The 21,298-nt window shown below is 41.4% G+C and overlaps 2 protein-coding genes across 12 annotated transcripts in view; one reads left to right on the top strand and one right to left on the bottom strand.

Moving 5' to 3' along the window:
• LOC111248275 (synaptophysin-like) overlaps positions 1-12,243 on the top strand; it is a 61,509-nt gene extending 49,266 nt beyond the window's left edge. For 6 of the 11 annotated variants that reach the window (XM_022800343.2, XM_022800346.2, XM_086985277.1 and 3 more), the window contains 5 exons: positions 5,858-5,924; positions 7,148-7,263; positions 9,319-9,529; positions 9,929-10,123; positions 10,438-12,243. In XM_022800343.2, the coding sequence (XP_022656078.1) occupies positions 5,865-5,924; positions 7,148-7,263; positions 9,319-9,529; positions 9,929-10,123; positions 10,438-10,626 (771 nt within the window). In that variant the 5' untranslated portion in view covers positions 5,858-5,864 and the 3' untranslated portion in view covers positions 10,627-12,243. Of the gene's footprint in view, positions 1-3,128; positions 3,275-3,316; positions 3,782-4,471; positions 5,294-5,857; positions 5,925-7,147; positions 7,264-9,318; positions 9,530-9,928; positions 10,124-10,437 lie in introns of those variants that run through there. The other 5 variants (XM_086985274.1, XM_022800348.2, XM_086985276.1 and 2 more) reach the window with 5 other exon arrangements.
• On the bottom strand, positions 622-1,732 carry chic (profilin chickadee). Its single transcript, XM_022800349.2, has one exon. The coding sequence runs from the start codon at positions 1,168-1,170 to the stop codon at positions 775-777; it is 396 nt and encodes a 131-aa protein (XP_022656084.1). The 5' UTR covers positions 1,171-1,732; the 3' UTR covers positions 622-774.
• Positions 12,244-21,298: the final 9,055 nt, after the last annotated feature.

Here is a 21,298-nt window from a genome sequence, read left to right on the forward strand (position 1 = left end):
TATATATATGTATAAATATGACTCAGAGCAGTTAGGAGCCTATACGGCAATTGCAGATGGAATAGGGATATGGTGTAGCTGATGGTGGCGTCTCTAGAAGGGAGTGGCTGGGCGCAAAAGTGAGTGGGGAAAATGGGGAGCGGGGCAAAATATAGCCGATTACCATTGATAGTTAACAAGTATTTTATTATGAATTAGAACAAAATGCGTTTCATTATCTGTTGTCATGTAAATAGTTTAATCAGGATTGCTCTCTCGCTTTTTCTTTCCTTTTATAGATGTACTTACTGTACATCCGAAACGATTATTGAAACTGATCCTATAAGAACGGCCATTCGAGAGGTGGGGCTCTGTGGGGATGCAAGGCGTGGGAGATATTAAAGGAATCTAAGAGAAAGTGGAGGCTCACTAGTCGTAGAGAGACAGCCGTCTCTCGTGGACGTTAGATACTGAACAAATCTGCTTGTAGTAGTGGTTGGTTCACGTCTTCCCAGCTCTCAACTACGACACAATGTCGTTCTCGTGTTCTTAGTAGGGGATAACAGCTCGGATGGAGGCAAGAACGCAGTAGTTTGAAGAAGCTTGTTACACCCCTGTTGTGTGTCGCCATTATATACTATAATTATAATTATTATAATTATGATTGTGTATAGGTAAGTCTTTTTTACTTTAGTATTGTTGTAGGTCGATGTTGTCATTTTTTATAGTGTATGGGGAATTCGGTAATCTCTCTCTCTCGCTCCGTTTCGTGTTGGAAGTTACAGTGGTATCTTGTTAGTAGTTGCTCTGACGGAGATAATCGGCGAGCTTCTCGACAACGGTGTTGAGTTGGCCAGCCGGAAAACCATCGACGGTCGAAACGACGAGCAGACAGGTATTAGTTGCCACGATGCACATGGCCGAGGTCCCCTTACGACCGCGCACAAGCTTCTCCTCGGCATTCAGGCAGACGTATTTCTCACCACCAAGATGTATGCCCGTCTCCTGAAACTTTTGCGGCTTCGTACGCATGTTCTCGGCAATGGTCTTCATCTCGGCTGACGTGATCGCATTATTCGGCGCCAATTCAAATTTGGCCCAAATCGAGCCGTCATTGAGACCAGCGATCGCTGCCGACTTGGCCTGCACGAAGGCGCAGATCTGGTTGTCAACGTACTGTTGCCAAGACATCGTAAGCTGATTTCGTTAGTTGTACGTGTTAGGGAACTGCAAAACAATCAACGCTGGGATGCCGGTTAAGCGGGTGGTGACACAGAAGTCCGTCCGTCCGTCCGTCCACGGGGTTTCAAAGCACAACAGCGAACGTTTGCTATTCAACGGCGAACAACCGCTCGGCGTATAACAGCACTGCAGTCACAACGCTAGCGATTAGCTTTCACACACCGATGAATACTGTTACCTGTCGGTATTTCACGCTCGGGCTGGGATCTTCAGTTCGCCGTAGTTAAATAACTCGCCGCACACCACATACACGAGGGAATCCGCTGCTGTGAGGAGGCCGAATCGCTGTCTCCTCGTCGAGCTACAAACACACTAATACGATCCGACGATAACTCAGCAGAGACTGAACGATGAGGAGAACGACTAGAGGTGCACACTCTCACACAAAGCGACACGATGTGGGGGCCGCTAAGAGATTCGGCGACACGAGGACCCCGTAGCCGACTCACTGTAGGCGGATGCTCGCTGCTCGCTGATGTCTACCAATATGGCTGCTACTCCGTTGGAAAGTACCAACACCAGCGGTTCAACGATGGCCGCTGTCGCCGCTGCTGCTGCTGCTCTCAAAATGGCTGCCGGTGCCTGCCCTCTCCCTTCTGTCATCGCTCGATTAAACAAGGACGCGGGAAAATTCAAACAGCACACATACGTAGACAAACGGAAAGATGTACTACGGCGGAAGGCACAGGGAACCGCGATATGCTAGCCTGCTTACTAAGTACTAGACGAGTGATGCTGCAGCTGTCGTACTACGGAAATAACTTACGAAAATAGACCCAGCTGGTGCTGCTGCTTAGCGGTCAACGATGCAGCTCGCTATTACATCAACTAAGTGCAGCTGCTTGATCACAGAGAATAAGTGCCACAGGCGTTTGCCGTTTCTCGCTGTCTTGGTCGCCGCTTTAAAAATCAACATCGATAATATATCTGTTGGCAACGACAATATCTGACTTATTTAGCCTTCTTTTGACAAAGGTCCCTTGTTGTTTAAGGCAAACGCCTTGGGGTCACAGACTAAGTAATGAGTCTGGAAATCAGACTAAATAGACTTAAAACAACACGAAGTAATTATTGATAGTCTCATATAAATAGAACGAAATCAGGCCAGGATTGGCAAATTAAGCGGAATTACTCCTGCAGCTAGAGGTTTTAATTGGATTTTATCGGGACCGCCGACTGGCACGAACACTGCCTATATTCGTTTTGAATCGTGTGCTGTCTACGTTGCAATGCGAATTAAATTATTTACTTTTCGTAAGTATATTGTTAGCGAGGCGGGAAGATATCCAGCGGGTACAATATAGATCACTGGTTGGTAAACGATGTCACAGACGCAGTAGGCTGCCTATTCATTTAGAATCACAGTTTCTTTCTTTTATTGACACTAAATCCACCGATACCTTTTATATCCTCATCCCAACCGGCCCCGATCAGAACGTAGAAGTTATCATTCTTATAATTAAACGTAGGTTTCGAGTGCGTAAAGTTTACTGCTTACATGATAACGTTTAAATTTCTACAAAAACTAGCAAACAGTCGAATTAGCCATTACTGATAAATCTAGCGTTGAAGTAAAGGTTAACCAGGTCTATAATTTTTTTTCTTTAAAAAGACGTTTGGGATTCACATATATACTAAAGAAGAGAATATTATCTTTGTCCGTTTTGCAGCGGCCTATTTTTCCTCTTCGTTAGAAAAAAAAAATAACGTCAGCTAAGCCTTGGAATACCGTCATCGAGAACAATGTATTTCGAAATGTTCCGTTTGCCATTAGTGTGACGTTCTGAATAGGATAGCAAGGGTCGACCACGTCAACTCTTTACCGGTTCAGACAAACTGGTCATGTACACCGTCCACGCGATGGTGACTCATTTCCTCCCGTTGTTAGTTCTGTCTGTGGCTTTGCTCTGTGTGTTTACGGTGTGCCTGCGTGTGTGTCTGTATCTCTCGGTATAGATTCGCATATAGTGAGCATTACACGCAGTAGGATAGTGTTTGAATAGTCTAAGGTGCGCGAACGCGCACTATTTGCGCGACGTATATTTGTCCGAACGTTAGTTTATCAGCATCACTACCTAACTCCTATAACGCCATTGCTAAAGTCACTGTTTGACTGGCTCGCTGACCAGCCGACTGCTTTGCATAGCTATTGGTTAATGCAATATGTATTCGTGTCTGTATACGTTTGTCTGTAACGTACAGTCTGCAGTTGGCTGTCTAGCTGGTCATAATAGCTAGTGATTTTCAGCATAATTAACTCTTGGTTACTTCCGAAAATCAATGAATGTAGAGCAACAACTAGTGCTGCCGTTACTTTCGATGCTGAGAATGTGAATGCCGACGTCGCCACCATCGTTGCCGCCACAATTACAAATATCAACTAATGAAGCCTAGAAATTAAAGAATACAACACAGCCGATATTTATGCAACAGAAGTATACGCGACGAGTTGATACAACTGTAGCTTAGGCGGGGACCTAGTAATGATGAAGTAGAAAACCCCATTCGAATGAGATCATCGACTGCTCATCTCGCTGACGAAGCAAACGACGACGTATTGGTATTTATTTGTAAGGTGTATAATATGGTGCGCTCACACAGCATACGTTGCATTACTGCGTGGTCGAGGCACGCACATATCCACAATGCTTCATTTGATACTTTAGTGGTTTTCTATACTTTCACGCTTACGGCTTTCAACAATCTAATTAATGTACTATATGTACGAATAATCTACTAATAGAAAGAGCTTCATGGGAAACCTCGTTTATTTCACCTCTGTTGTCATCATGATAATTGTCATCGATGAGAACAAAACTATCGCTGCTCATTTCACGAGAACGGGCCCGCTTTATCCACCAGGCTTAACCGTATTTCCGATGCTGAGTCCACAAAGATAGCGATTCGTCGAGAGGTTGGCAGGTTGGAATCCACGCAGGTTGCCACGCCTAGCTAGCCTACTTTTGGGAAAGGCCTCCTTTGGGAAAGGGGACCTACGACGCAGGACACCGGCTGCTACCGCTGTGCTACACGCTCCCGTGTTCCGCAGCTGAAGCAGCCGTTCAGCTAGCCAAAGCGGGGGGAGGCAGGCAGGCCGATCAGGGAGGAGTTCCCTGTTTCCCCGTTAGTCGCAGTTGCTCAGCGTCGACTGATTCTATCGCTTCAGCCAGTGTTGCCCCATAACAACCCTCTTCCACAGCCGAGAACCTAGCTTCTTGAAGGAAACAGATGGTCATTAACAAACTTGCTTAGAAAAGAGCTACAGTTACATACAGCATATGTTGTAGAAATCGAAACAATATTAAGTCGCGTCCGGGACATCGAGACATTCTAGTCAGGAATGGGGGCGTAGCGTTCAAACTGAGAAGGCTCAGTGAGATTCTCTCGTCTCTACGAAGGATATGTTGAGAACTAGCGGCGGTGTGGCGTTACAGCGTCTCACTGCCAATGCTGTCGAACAAACCCTGGCCATCACTTCAGCATTCACTATGCATTTGATACATACGTGCGCTGCTGTTAGGATGGCAAATTATGCTTGTTCACTACCATCTCTTAGTAAATTATCTATATGCATGCGTAATTGTGGCACCGCTTATTTTTCCTCGAACGAAATATGGCTGTAGAGACGTGTGAATATGGGCGCATAGTGATTTTGTAGTGATTTTAGGAGGTAACCCCGAGGGAGGTGGATCGCGCATAGCATCCCTTAGCGAGAGAGAACACGACAAGCATAAAAGGCTTCAAACTTGGTGAAGCTTGTCTAGTTAGCATACAGCGAAACGCTGTCTAAACTATGGCTGCTTCAGGAGGTCAGCCATATTCGTGGTGACAGCTATCTGCACTATTGCGAAGTTTGCGTTGATACTGAAAATGGGTGGGGAAAAAATAGGAAAATGTGCAGGTGCCGGCGGGGGGTTGCAAGTGAGAGTGATGTAACGCAGAATTCGGTTACGCTGTTTGGGGTATGAAAACAAATACCACATCGCTGATCGATCACTGTAGCTCAGATCAGAAGAAGCTTACCTTGTCTTCTACAAAAGTGACGTTGTACGACTGTAGACGTTCGTTTCAGGTATCGCATAGAACATTATTCATGGACGGAGGTTTTTAAACGAAAAATATAGAGCAATTAAATTAGGATAAATGAAAAGTACAATTATAGAATAATATTCAGGTTAGCCGCGAAGCATTGTTTCAGAAAATTAGCCAAGACTATTGCAATACTAATCTAGGTAGATAATTTCTAGTTCTTAAAATCTATAGTTTGGTAACTTTGGTAAAGTGTCCGTTTTGTTCCAATTCTTTAGCATATTTTCGTGGTCATTGATCGATGAAATGCTCGTGAAGGTTAAGTTACATAAAATAAAATAGAACTTATCAAAGAGAATATACTCGTAAAGCCGTCGCTAGCAAAACAATATGCGCTTAGTATATACTGCATTCATAATTTTTGTTGACTATCGTGCTTGATTATCTTTTATATTTGGATATATTTTACTGCTTCAGGTTTAATTGAAGTACATAGGCAGTACTCCTAAACCATTAAAAATATGTTCCTCATACGACTCAATGACACATAATCCGAATGCATTAAATAACGCACGCTTGTTTCTATCGGTTTCTGCTTATATTTCAGATTCAACATGGAGATGCATTTCAGCGCCCTCAAGGAGCCTCGAGGCTTCATACGCATTTTACAGGCGGTAAGCTTTGACACGCTTTGATGCATACGACTTTATTCTGCTATCACAGGCTATTCTGTGTTTTAGATCTAACATAAAGCACATCGAGTAGTTGATATTCCTGTATACTCTATATATATATATATATATATGTCTATCCCTGTATTTATGATCTACCCCTCCGCTCCCACCTCAAAGTGAAGCGTTACTTCAAGTTTAGCCTTTCACACCAGTCCCGTAGGAATAATTTGCTTAACTTGTTGAAGACAAAATCTGAACAGCATGTTTAGATAAACCGTACGATACGGTTTTCTGAATACATTTGGCCATCGAACACGAATGGCGCATTGAACAATGTACTATTTTGCAATGAGGAGACATACGATGTTTAGCATTCGATTTTAGAGGGCACATTGAACTCTCCTTCTAATTTAGATCGGATCATTATGTAGACCGACATTTAACGTAAGTTTGTAAAATTTACCTTGAATTTTAGCTTCTTAAGTTATTAATCTCGTAATCCATTTTTATAAAGAAATTGCCGGCTGAGTTCAGTTTACAGTGTTTAGGAGATGAAATCGAATTCTTTTACTGTTGAGACAAATATAATCGGTGAAAGATATGTGGACAAATTTTCTCAAACGAAGCCCTTTCAATCAAGAAAGAAATAGGATTAAAGAAATAGACTTAACGTAAACTTATGGTTAGGTTCAGTCTGTTATGCGCCCTGGAACAACCTAGCGAATTAGAAAATCCGCTCCATTTATCGTGCAAGGCATCTTTAGGGCTACTAGGACAACATGCCAACCAGTATATGAGAGAATGATATCTATACCTTCATAATAACAGAACATCGTATTTGCAAACCATTAGCAAAATGGAGTTCGATACGGCGGCCTTCAAGACAAGGGTATATCGAAAGAATACCGCAACAAGTTTCTTACTCTAGGATAAAAATCACTTTTTATAGTTTCATATTTACAATCGTCACACACACATGGAGTGATCTAAGTTAATTGAGTTTCCTTTGAAGCTTATGAAGAATAGTCACATAATGATTCAATAATAATGTCAATTGATGAAAAAAGCTAGATAACCGTTCTTCGTATACAGTATTAAAGCCGAACTTTTTCCTTTTCCTTTATCCTTTTCTCATAACTAAACCATTGAAGAAAATCTATACAATATTAGGTTTTTTTTTAAATCACCATTTCTAACCATGTACAATTTCCTCTTGCCTTCAGGTATTTGCGATAATGGCTTTCTCTATAACGGCAGGCTATTCAACGACGGCCAAGATTTTGATTGAGTGCGCGGAGTTCAAAGCACATGTGGACGTCAAGTTTGGATATCCTTTCAGGTAGGCTACAAAGTGAATCAGATTGACCACACCCTCGGACCTTCCCAAGTGACTCAACAGCAGCTAACATCTACGGTTATAAACGGGGGGTTCATACGAAGAAGCAGTAGTTTCTTTGTTTGGGCTACCTAGTCATTGTTGAAAATGATTTTCCCACAGCTAGCACTATTTGCTGAAAAGCTGTTCTTGAACGAGCGAAGTAAGACGAAAAACACGATTTTCAATGAAAAGTGGATATCAGAGCGAAGTTGGTTCACATAGAATGTGGCAAATATGAGGCTAGAGGACACCGACTACAGGCGCTGGAACAGACCTTTGCTTTTTTGTTGCAATAAGCAGGTGACTTTGATAGCTCGTATCGAGGACGCGAATCGCACTCGTGGGTGGAGGTGGACGCCGTCAAACCGAGCATGCATTATTAATCATGAATCAGAAGATCTGTTCAATACACGTCTGATATAATATTCAATTTTTGACTTGGGCTCGAACCGTAGACTAGCTCGACGTATACGTCATCTATTTTAGGTTCGATCTATTAAAAAATCTAAACTAGCTGATCGTTTTCGTTCGATATTGGCCTGATCTTTTATGACCTCATTTAAGTAACACTGCAGGTAAAGAACAGGACAGCTTCTCGTTTCACATTACCTTCGGCTAAGTCGAATTTGATTCATTAAATTTAGGTGATCGTAGTGCGGCGCAATCTCGCTCTCCTGTCTCATTATTCCCCGAGTGTGTGATCTGCCTACGACGTTAAGCACCTCGAAATGCAAACCCATGCTTTTCAAGTATGCCAAAATTGGTATACTTTTTTCGTTCTTGCATAAATAGTTCATTACTACTCCTCAGCCCAGCGTGTATATGTGACACATTTTTGGTTCCCTTAAAAGCTTGACCCTGAATCATGTCCGAAAAAACCGATGGTTATGAGTCTTTTTTATATATTGCATTATTTTACACGATGCCACTTACTCCCACATCAATGAACAATGTCTAGGCTCTCCCGTTAGCGTTTCATTTGTAGGTAACGTAAAATAGGTTGCGTGTAACGTGGGAATGGATCGTGCGGCAGAGGGTGTCGACGTTACACAGGGAGGGTTATGTCAAGACAGAAGCGTTTGATACAAACTGCAATCGTATTCGGAAAGCACACAGTCGGGCTATAGAATACGTTCTACAGTTATCTAGCAGCTATAACACTATTGCTGATAATTTAGTGGATTAAATATTCGCCCATGAATATGTTTAGTATTGATATTATTTGTTATGAGAGACCGTAGGCTCTTACACGCGAGAAGCATATGACTCCTATAGCTGATCGGGAGGCTTAGGCGACCTCAGCGTTTCTCTGTTCAAACTGTGAAATCGCTTATTTAGTAAACTTTGGCCTCAAGTTCTTTTCGAATGGTTCTTCGCATAGAACTGAGTTTTCAGGGGTACTAGAGTTTCACCCTCGGGCCAGCTGCGCATGAGCGGAAGCCAGCCGGGTGAATACTTTTCATACAGCGTAATGTCGGTATAGGTAATTGATAATTTCGAGTTACATGCTCGATAAGCGTTGAAAATTCGTTAAGAGTCAAGTTGAAAGATCGATTTTTTTATTTTAGGCTCTACGAAACGGGCACATCATTGTCGTTGAAGAGAAAGCTTCTATGTTAGTTAAGTCTCATGATTTAGTCACTAGAACAAACAGGACTAGTATATCTAAACCATTCCAATAATTTTACAGAAATCATAATAATAATTCATCTCAATGCACCCTCGAATTTAGCAGTAGCAAAATTGGTGATCTTCTAAGTAACCAAGTGTCTAACGTTGAACACGGTCATTAAGTTATGCCTGATTCAGTAATATCATTTTTGACTATACTTTATGACTATAAAAACATCTATTCTACCGTCACTGGAATTGTTCTAACAGTCATTTCGAAGTGAGCGATTAATACATTACCCATTTACTTTTCTAATTTTACCTGAAGCGTATGTATGATTGTTGTTTATATCGAATGAAGCATTGTGTGTCTGCTTTCATCTGTGTCATTTCCATCTTTTTCAGAATGGCGTACTTCCCATTCGACGTGCCCAAAGATTGTTCGTCAACTTCGAGAGTAGATTCCCACACCGTGATCCTGCCGTATAATCTGTCTTCTAATCCAGAATTTTTCGTGGCGTGCGGCGTACTTTCGTTCATGTTTTGCTGCGCGGCTGTTGCAGTTTACGTCTTTCGAACGGCACTCTACCAGACCAATCAGACCATACCGATCCTTGTACGTAGAGCTGAACACAGAGACACAAAGTTTGCGAAGTTCGTATGTACACTTAGATACATCCTTACGGATGGGACGGTGTACACGAGAAGCTGATTGAGAACTCCTCATTGAACGTAGTCTGTTTTCGTGGCATTTACTCTAATTTCTTCAAGCATTTTTTAGTACATTGTTAGTGTTGCCGTCATGCATAGCTGGTTCAATCAACACTATGCCATACATACAGTCATTAATTTCAGTGAGTATTAATGTGTAGAGGTATTGCACTGATATATAATTTAAGACTATAAACATAATGATTCTGTTATATCGACATATATTATAATGGTAGCAGTGGTAGTGATAAGAGCAAAATGCGACAGACGTAATGCGGACAACAAAGTGACGATTTTTTATTAGGATATGGGTGTTACGGCCGTATTCACGGTTTTCTGGTTTGCCGGATCCTGCGCCTGGGCTCAAGGCGTCTCGGACGTTAAGTATTACATGAGTCCGGATAAACTCATAGAACGAATCCCTGTGTGTGCCAACCTCACTGCGATTAATTGCTCCGCGGAAGAATATGGGAACTATTCTTCGCTCAATATCTCAGTGGTACGTAGGATTTCGTAGACACCTTATTTCTGCATCGGATCGCTATCTAAAACGCTATTTTCGACTTTAAGTCTTAGTTCCCTAAAAACTGTGTTCTCTAGAGGGATGCTACTGCTCAAACGGTCCCAAAAGAATTGGGTTTCTTCAGTTTGCCCAGAATGAACATAATTCACCAAGCAGAAATAGATAAGTTCGAGCGTATAACTTAACTGCACAGGATATCTCCAAGAAACCCTTATCTCATTTATATTGTCTTATAAACTTTAAAATGTTCCATTTGTTTCGTTTGCATATCATCGTAATCTTTGATTTAGCTTCTTGGCTTCACGAACGTGATGCTGTGGGCGTTTGGGACGTGGTTCGTATACAAGGACACAGCGTTCCATCAACAGCACCAACTTCCGCCCGGCGTTCCCGGTTCACAGTATCCCCCGGTGGGAAGCAACTATCCTCCCCAGTCGCCTACTCAACCCCAGGGACAATTCCAACAGCCACAATACTAAGTTCATTAAACTGATTAACTAGTAACCGCAATTCGCTGCGCCCATATTCGAGCAATCTTTCGACAAGAACAATAGCAATATTAACAACAACACATATACCATAGACATGCTCGCCGATTACGCGCGTGTCAAGCAAAAAAAAAAAAAGGCTTCGGACAAAGAAAAAAATTCATCAACCTAGCGACACAAATTTAAAACAATACAGTAGTACGCAATAATAGCACCATCAAATCTTAATAGTAAATTCAATAATTTAACTTTGGCTGCAAAAAGTAAACCTATGAAGCCTCAATACCATCCATATCAAAGTTTTCCCACTCAATCACTTCAGCGACTTCACGTTATATTTGCGTCATAGCGACTTTGTTTTGGTGAATAACGAGTTCTCTCGGGATATTAGATAGAATAAAAAAGACTATAGACGGAAAATCTACGAGGTAGAAACTAATGAGAAGAAAACAATCTAGGGAAATAACTCAGTCGCTCACTTGCCACACATGTGCACTTGTTTCCGTTGTTAATATATGGTACACAAACATATACATGTGCATTGTATTCACATAAAATAAGATAGAATTTTATTCTAATGTCTTAAGTGATCATTACTCCGCTCATAAACCTGCCGTTTACTACTCAGAAGTACTTCGATTCTGATTGCAGAAGAAAATAATAAGACATAGTGGAAAAGACAGATCAATTAACGAAACGCTTTGTCATCGTTTCCATTCAATTCCGCCTTCTATTCCCTCCTTCCTTCCGATCCCCATATGTGTCCAACAAACTAAGCATTTGCCCAACGTTAATTCTGTTACTCAAGCAATCTCAGTAAAAAAAAAAAAAAAAAAAGAGATTATGAGAGATCTGTGAGCAAACGATTCTCGATGATGGTGATAACTATCTAGTGATTCATATGCATTATTGCTGGACGGCTCGCGCCCCTGCCACAAACGCACGCCTACCTCGTTTATAAGGGCACACTGATGGTGCTTCTGGCGACGGCTATGTTGACCATCCACAACTCGTCATTTATCAATTAATAACAATCATGGCAACAAGAAAGAAACGAATCAGAGCTTGATTTTCATGTGCTCTTAATTGGGTAGTATTGGCGTCAGAAAGACAAACGTACGGAATCATCTATCTGCACTGGAAGCCCCACGCGTCTGATCGACCCTGTGGAATCTACAAGCATTTACCAGTATCTACACAAAGGCTATTACTGTACTGATACAGCCTAGCTACCGCGTGTGCATATCTGTATGCAGCACAGCTGGAAGGCGTACTCATACGCGGGAGACCCAAACGCGTAAATGAAGGATATGCATGAATGACATAATAGGCAAAAATGAAGGAACAAGAATGAAGTGACTATAAGAAAAAAAAAAAAACCTATTCACTCGCTTGCACATCTGCAAGCCTTCAGTACAAAAAAGCAGGTACAATTTTCTTACTACGCTACGGTGGGCAATAATTGCGTCGTCGACAAAGCGTTTCTAAATAGCACATTTATTGTCCAGGAGACGGTGGCAATTCTAAGCTATAATGAAAAGAGGAAGAACTTTATTTCGCTGTGAAAACGTTGAGTGTCAAAATAAAGGCGGCATCGATTTCCGAAAACCAGATGTCTTTTGCTAATCTGAAGGAAGAATGGGTGCTTGGATGAAGCGTGGCTGAAAGGTGGCCATGGAGCGCGAAGCCCCCCACACAGAGTTTCTCAGATTTTCAGAGAAAATCATCACCCCCACTACCACCATATCCATCATCATTATTGTCCAGTGTTGCAAATTGAAATTGGAAAAATGATAATGAAATGTTAAACAGAAAATAATAGTGTCATCCTAAATAGTAATCTTATTATCACATACAGACAATTTGCGAACGAGTACAACGAGCGAGATCTTAGCAGCTTGAAGGGTACAACGCAACTGGAACTTTTGTCTCGGGTGAAACTACGCAAAATAGATATTCCAGAGAAGGGCTTTAAAAAGGCCAATTCACAGAAGTAAAATAGGCACAAAAAGAAGTAGGTCCTTAGCACTCGATGAGAAAGGTATGAACACAAATGATGCCCCATAACGAAACGTTATAACTAACTTGCAAGACATAGCAAAAGCAAAAGGGTGATCGCACATGAGACAAGAGCCACGATGCTGAGATATCCCTGTTGTGTGAATTGCCCTTCGCTTATTTGCGCCTCGCGCTGACCACTGGGTCAGATGTATTGGGCATCGTTGAAAGGACATTCCCATCATCGTTAGGATTCGTTATATAAAAAATCTAAAAAACCCATGTGCAAGCTAAACATGTTCTGTCGGATCTGACTAAAGTGTCTATTATTGTGAATATCCCTAAAATCATTATTATTATTATTATATCTATTTTTATTATTATTACTGCAGAAGTTATGGAGTTAGCATTATTGTAATTATTATTCATACAGTCAGGTAAAACCGGACAGCGGACAACTCCTGTATCTTATGTCTAACTGTTTGCCCGTTACCTAGCAGTAGGACAGACAATGGCTACGTCAAGCAGCCAGCCGGCCAGAGACACCGTATAATAATTTGGTTAGTTTACGTGAGACTTACGTATAATACGTCGAATGACGGAAACAACACGAGCGATGATGGTGATGATGAGAAGAATGGGCTGAATATGGTGAAGCAGGATTTAACGTTGGAATCCTTTGCTAGAGCTTCAAGTAGCCACCACTTGTTGACATGTCACTCACTATCCAATATGGCAGGCAAACAGTTGTAGATTGTTGGGGCATTCGCAGACGGATAGTCCCCTACAGCGGCTGTCGTAGAAGAAAACCAACCGTGCGGAATCTCAAAGATCGAGTTAACAATCTGCAGAGCAACAGAGATTTGTCATTTTGGAAACGTTAATCGGTTAAGGGCGAAAGAGGAAAGCCTTGAACCTACAACTTGTGTAACGACAGGAGTTTATGACATCGCACATTGTCAACTGCCTGTTAAAATGCAAGCGTTCTGGTTGTAGTCCACGTCAGTCGACGGCAAGGATACCCTAATGACACCGGACACAGTCAGACGACTATGCAAGCAAGGCTTTGACAAGGCGTATCCAGAAGCTAGAAGGACAAGTCCGTAATTATTTACACGAGCAGGGTGTCGTAAGAAAATCTTTTCAGAATGATAAACTTATTGCGAGGCAAATCATAATAAGTTTGCCATTCGCAATACCGATAATCATAACACTGAGAAATGTTGGCCACAGAAGAAAAATTCTTCTCGAACACGTTGATATGATTAGCTGCGCCTTCTTCCCAATACGAAGAGGGTTACACCTATATAGAAATGTAGTAAATACTTCTTTTTTTTTTTATAAGTGACCATCGAGAATGTGGCTATTTTACTAAATACTTTTCGTGGGGCGTACGACCCATCTTTCGACAGCACGCACCCAAGTGGCGCAGAAGCATAACTTCCACAAACGCGTAATGATCGGATGTTCGGGATCTGACGGAAAAACGTTCGTAACGAAACCTCACGCCAATAGAGTTCCTCTTTGATGTCTGTTTACCTCGTGAATGGATGCGAAGGATACTCGAACAACAGCGGCCGCTAACAAAATTCCAAGGACTGACGAGATATCTAGTATTGCTATATAATATTTTAGTTGATTGCCATCCCTCGAGTATTCAGATTGACCTTCTCGTGATTTATCCCAAAAACTTCTGCTAATTAAAATTCGTTAAGATGCTATCGACATGAACATTCGTCAGATATCCCTGACTGAGTCGTCGTCAGAAGGATAACTAAAACTTTAAAGAGTTCGGAATCATTTGTTGCGTGTCGCTTCGCGTGGTAGGCCTAACTGGAAAAAAGTCATGGTAGCCTTGTGAGTTGGTGTTGTGACCCGGATAGGGAGTAATACACACTTGACTTTAACAGCCTCTAAATGTCTGCCGATGAATGGCCATAGGCACAGATTACATTGCTGAGGGAATTTAGTCAATTAAAATTTCTCATTGGATTAGTACAATAGTCAAGTAATTAACCTACTGGTGTCATCGAAAAGGTGATGCAGGAAGACACCATCAACAAACCTGACGAACTAGGTTTAAGTCAGTAGAGACGTTCATTATGAATACGTGCTATCTGATAGACCTTATCTTGCATTGTATGTATATATATATATAGATAAAGAAATTATCACCTGACTCCATCTAGTATTTATACAATGCTCTATTAGCTATCGACGTGATAAAAAAGAAATTTTCCAGTAAGTTGTAGCCAAAGATTAGCAAGTTAGTGAAATAGCTGAAAATTTTCATTCTGCTGTACTTAATATAGTATATAAACACCTGTTGTACTGAGAAATCCTAACACATGCGAGCCCGGATACGTATAATTTTTTTCGTTTAGATCATTGACAATAACAAATATGACTTATTGTTTCTGTCGGTACGGAGTGATCCGAGATGATCTTGGAGGTTGTTAGTTCTGAACGTGCGCAAAAAATACTATCAACTACGCCGTTGCTAGTAAGATTTCTTGCGTATACGCCCTTAAATATTATGAAAGAAATCAATATTTTTTTTGTCTTTAGGAAGCATTATTTGAAGATACTTAGGAGGACCATGGTAACTTATTAAGTACCGCGATCGTGTCGACGGCGATACAGCGGTATAGTAAAACAACGGTATCATTGCGCATTATATAAGCGGCACATCTGCTCGTGAACAAGCAAATACATTGTCGTTCAAATATTCATTACGGTAAAATGGCATATAGACGCATATTCACAATTAACACATTTACACACAGAAGCACAAAAAGCATCAACACGAAAATAACAAAGCTACAAAGAGGAACGTTATGCACATCTTACACTACTCCTATATATATATATATATATATATATATATATATATATATATATATATATATATATATACACATACATATATACTGACAATAATTATGAACTCTGTATGAAGTCAATATTTAAACACTTTAAAATTTATGTAGCAACTGATGCCGCACGGTATCTCAGGCATACTCCACCACAACCCGTACAGACGCGTGAGGCGTCCACCAAATGAAAACACGGTGTACCACCTAAGATGTGGTGAAACCTACGTACTGCAAGAAGCGTAACTATGTCCGGGTTAGTTCTACTCGCTCGTCTTTAAGCTTCGTTGGTGAACGTTTTTGTGCTATAGTACTTGGAACGTTCGCCTCCTTTCTGTTCCATGTGCTGGTGAACTCCAAAGAAGGAAGTTCGAATTCGCGTCTTAGGTCCTCTACAGATAACAGTGTGCTGCATAGAACAAATTAGTGGTACAAATAGAGCGCTTCTATAGGATCGCCCTGAACAGATGCAGCATATTCTGAAAGACTTTGCACTGGGATAGTTTTAGCAAAATCCTGTCTCGAGGCGCTATATCAGGTGTTGATTTAAAAATACGGAATAAAACACTTATTTGGCTCGACGACAAACACAATGCATTTGCTGAACTAGTATGTAGCGTGCCGAAAGTGTGGAGTGTCCCGTGCAAGCTTCCAGAAACTTCGCTAAACGCCGTGCGCGATGAGATGAGCAAGAAGCTTCTAACTACAGCCTCAGCAGCGCTCTCTATAAAGATGGATTTCCTTTTTGTTTAAAGATGACACATAAGAAGGTATCATTAGGGTTCGTTGATAGATGTCTATGCTATAGGCAGATATTGAATAGACGTACCTAGTTGAAAAACGTGTCATCCATATTTTTCATATATTCAGTGTAGATCAAGTGCAGTCCCGCCGCCTCGCTCGACTTAAGAGGACGAAGCCTCTCAAACACAAAGAACTACATACGAGGGCATAGTTCGTGGGGTGGTGTCCGCCTGCGCTTAAATAAAGCTGCTCGGAGGGCGTGCGTATGCTGCTATAATACAATACTGGCTCCCCCTCAGTACTGGGATATGAATATCATTGAAAGGTACCACACTGACTTTTTAATTTTTGCTCGTAAAACCTTGATACTGATATAATGGCGTCGATGTGTGTAAAGGTAGACGGTGACAGCAGCGATTGATTTGCCTACATTCTACTGCGCAATAGTTATTTTGCCCAGCTTCTCATAACGGTCTATTTGCACAGTTAATTACCTCAACGTCCGTATCTGCTAGTCCCAGGGTGAAAAAAGCTTCTAGGTTCGGGAGTACCGAAAGTGGGTACCATCCCTCTACACGGCGTCTGGTATAGGTGATGCTGTCTGGAACGGCAATCCTGATATCAGGTTGGCGGCTGATAGCGATTGGAGAAGATTTTCGCAAAGCTCACCCGACTTGGCCGTGGCCCGTCGACCCGGCGCAGGCGCGTGTTGGGTCCGCAGCTGCTTGATAAGTCTTTGGTGGAGCACATATCAAGTTCTGGCTTGTCATTTTCTTGATATTCGGGGTTTTGACCTCCTAAAAAAGAGACTTTTCTTTTTTGTAAAGACAGACGTAATTTACATGGCAACTTCGTTATACATGCCCCATGGGCTGCCGTTATGTGTATGTCTATATTAATGGAAGTATGTAGAGAGGTGCATCATCTTGAGTCGCTTTTGATGACATAACATCGTTGTGTAACTTGCCGTTCGATAGGAAGAGAGGCAGACGGACGAGAGCGTGTTAACTTAACAGAGAGTACGTTAAGTTAACAGCCCAGCCCGGGTCGCTTTCAGATTGGCGCCAAAGTATCACACAGCAACCTATGAGCTCAGGAGGGCTAATGACTCCCTTCTCGGCTTTCTCGACCATGCTGTTCGTGACTGTGTTCTTTGTTGATTGTAAGACAAGGAGCCTTTTTGGGAACGAGTTCCCTCCGGGCAGACCTCAGGAGCTCTACTAGCCACTGATCTACTACCAACATCGATTTTCTCGAAGGGCCTATCTTTACAGCAGCGGAAAGATTCTTCCATGATAGCCATTTCGAATTCTAACGCACTAGTTACAGGAGCTCCCGGCATCCATGGGAATTTTTCCTTTGAGCGCCAGCACTCGATGGAAAATACATGCCAAAGCCCCATAGCTGAACGATGAACAGGTACGGACGCACCTCACTCATAGAACGTTTCATTGTCCAATCCAACGTTTCAGTGTTGCGCACTCTACATCGCCACTTCAAGGAGAGATCAGCTGATAAGTTTATCTTGAAATATTAACTTCATACGTTCATAATAAGTATGACATTTGATAATAAACACAGTCAATGAGAAATAAAGAGCTAAAGCGAATGACACGTAACAATATTAATACTAGTAACATCAATAATAACAGTAAATAAGTATAATAAAAATAACTTCGAATAAATAACGTATATATAACGTATAAGCATACGAAAAACGAACGATGATAACCGACCATATACGACGAGAGGTAGAAAACGCAAAAAAAGAGTAAAGACGTTACCTTCAGGGGAATTATAGGCAAATGAGGCATGAAGACAGAACTAAGACCGTCGTAATGAGTCTGCCAATCTGATTTATTATCACATACGATGAAAAAAAAATATATATATATAGTAACACAAGGCGCTATACATAGAGATGGCTTGATAACAGGTTATATATATATACACAATAATAATGCAATGTTGAGATTTTAATCGGTGGGCAACGAAAAGGCGGAACTAATAAAGGATATGAACTGTTGAAAAGTGACGCAAAAAACATCTAGGAAATAAGAAAGAAGGAGCTGTGTATCTTATATAAATAAAAAGGTATAATAGAAGAAGCATGTCGATATGTTACTGGCGAAACTGTCATAAAAGTATGTAGCCGTATCTGTCGCCGAACCTATGAGAAACAAGGATAAACAAAAAAAAACAACTTGATAGAGAGAGCTACGACAGGACGCAGAATATAAGATATGTAGGAATGAAAACAACGGTATATAGGCGCCAAATCAATCCATGGTGGCTGGGTGGGGTAGAGATGTATCAGTAGAATCCAACATGCAAATCAATCTAACTTGTGACGTAATAGGTGTCATCGACGGTACAAACAAGAACATAGCTAAAAAAGAAACAATATGGGAAGACTGATGCGGGAAATGGCTGAAAGAAAGACAGATAAAGTAACGGTGATAATAATTATACAGTCGTGAAGCTCTCAGTTATTATGATGATGATGACGCATAGTGTGTCTCTCTGCAATGTGAAGCTACAAATAACCTCAATTATGATGCGGCCTCACTGCCGAAGAAGCCGGCGACCAGGAGCCAAGACATAGGCAAACATAAAAATACAAGTGTACTTTTTCCAAATGAAACCTAGTTCCGTTCTTGAATATGCTTTCGTTTCTCATCGCTTATTTCTTATATATATATATATATATATATATATATATGTAGACACCGTCTTCCTGCAGCCTTGAAATACCCGGCGAATGTTACGTACATGTTGTACGGCTTCTTAATTGGCATCCTAGCGAACTGCAGGGAAGGAAAAATGTTCCTGAGAATGAAGGGCCTGTTCGACCGGCGCTCGTTTTACCCATGTATTAGATTGCGTATACAAATATCTCACAACCATTACTACCCAACAGTACATTGATAGTCCGTCTTCCTAAGGTGTACACATCTGTACACATACATAGATAGACGCATACTGGTTCCAAAAAGACACGTAAATATACATGCAAAGCGTCACAACACAAACGGCACATACAAGCGTATACACGCACAGACACAATCTATATGCTACATCAATTTATACAAAAAAAATAATGGTCTACATGTATATATACGTACCAAAACGGTAAGTTAAGTAAAAAGACAACTAGTAATCGAACCCCATGCGGCGTAGCGGTATCACCCCGTGTTGGGTTCGGGCCGGTTCTCGGCTTCGTGCGGTTGTCAACATTCTTAGCGGTTTGACGAGGCGTTTCATTTGCAATGCGTCCAGCTGTAACTTCAATACTAAACAACAATAAATACACCTGTGGCGGGCCAACCCTTATTAACAATCAGTAAGCGTTAGGGCACCTCAAAGTTGTATCGATCGGCGATGACGAAGACTTGCACAACGCGGTTACGATGAGCGCATTAGTATTCAGATACTGTCTAAAAATCTATTTCCTGTATATATATATATATATATATTACTAATTAAGCGAACCAACGTCACTGGTCGCCAGACACGAAGGTAGATCCATGCCTCAAGAGGTGGTACTGGATTTCGTGTACGAGAAAGTTCCTGATAACTTAACCTCCCCGCCCGACATCAGGCGAGTAAGTAAGAGTGATTTTGCGGCGGTTTCCGGATTGTCAAATTGCCGCAGGTCATCCTTCCTGTATTATGCATACAATCCTGAGTGGTCTAATTCTAAACCCGAGGATTCTGCTTCGCCAAGAATCGGTCGGCTCGTCCGTGCAAATGCCTCTCCCGTTCAGTCTGGCAGCGTGAACAAAAATAAGAAAAAGCAACTGCGTAGCAACTAAGAAAAAAGTGACCATTGAAAAACGCTCATCGTATTACAGATGACAAGTCTGACGACGTTGTGTTTTTAGCCAGTTTAATCCTACAAACCTGAGCAAGTTTCCCTAAAGAAGAGAGAAAACACACCCTAGCTGCCATTTGAAATGATTGAGTTTTGCACTTTCGTAAAACAGTGGTTACAAAAAACATCTTGAAAAAGATGAAGATAAAAAAAACAATGTATGTTTCAAATGAACTTGAGGCAACATTAATTCATCTATAACATTTGTTACAATGTTATTTTAATGAAGACTAACGCCAGACAAAAAATCCATACATGTCAAAGATAAGACAAAGACACGTTAGATCACACGCATGTCGTACATTCATAAACCCACTCAGTGATGTTTGCTTCAGATGCAATCGAGTAAAACATATACGGCATGTGTATATTTGTGTTCGTCCATACAGCGATACGTTCAGCATGCAGGTACTAAAAAATTATACGTACGAGAGCTGAAATCGATGATTGACCGGAATAGTGATGAACTTAACGGTATAATCGAACACAAATCGTCTACATATACCTACGGGGCTAGTTATCACCAAATCGGAAGCAATAGTTGCTCAGCAATTGTGCAACGCGGTCCATCAGTCTGAGCTATTTTGCTAACGTGATGACATAAAAACATTCGTCTATATTTAAGGCCGACTTCCTTCGTCATCCGTCAGAATCAGTAACGGAAGCGTTCAGCTACTCGGGTGATGTACACGTCAGTGAAAAACGTTTAAGACATTGGCTTCTATCGTAAACAATAACAGACAAAAGGCGATAAAAGTGTCGATTAACTAATAAAGCGGGCCACCCAGTCGAAATAGTCGATTTCCTAGACATTACCTGGACAAGTAATCACTACATGTGGGTAGGGTGGGCAAATTTCCATCGTCCTGTATGCTTTTCGGCTAATGCAGACGAACGAGTAGCCTACAAGAACACGATGGAAGAGCATCGATTGTCGTTTAATTTGTGGTGTCTTCATCTCGTCATGGTAACGGTTCGGGGGCAGCGGTGCGACCTGTGCGAGTCTCAAGAGCCCCTCAAAAAACATTATTCTAACGTTTAACAGCTAATAACGAAAGGATATTGGGAATGAATGATGACGACTGGCGGAGTCTGCACGCTGTGACCTGCCTTAAAGCCTTGGTTCCTTCGGGGGATTATTTTTTGTATAAGCACATAATAACGATACGACTAT

The sequence above is a fragment of the Varroa destructor genome, unplaced genomic scaffold, assembly GCF_002443255.2.
Source record: "Varroa destructor unplaced genomic scaffold, Vdes_3.0 BEIS01000003.1, whole genome shotgun sequence".
Lineage (NCBI taxonomy): Eukaryota > Metazoa > Arthropoda > Arachnida > Mesostigmata > Varroidae > Varroa > Varroa destructor.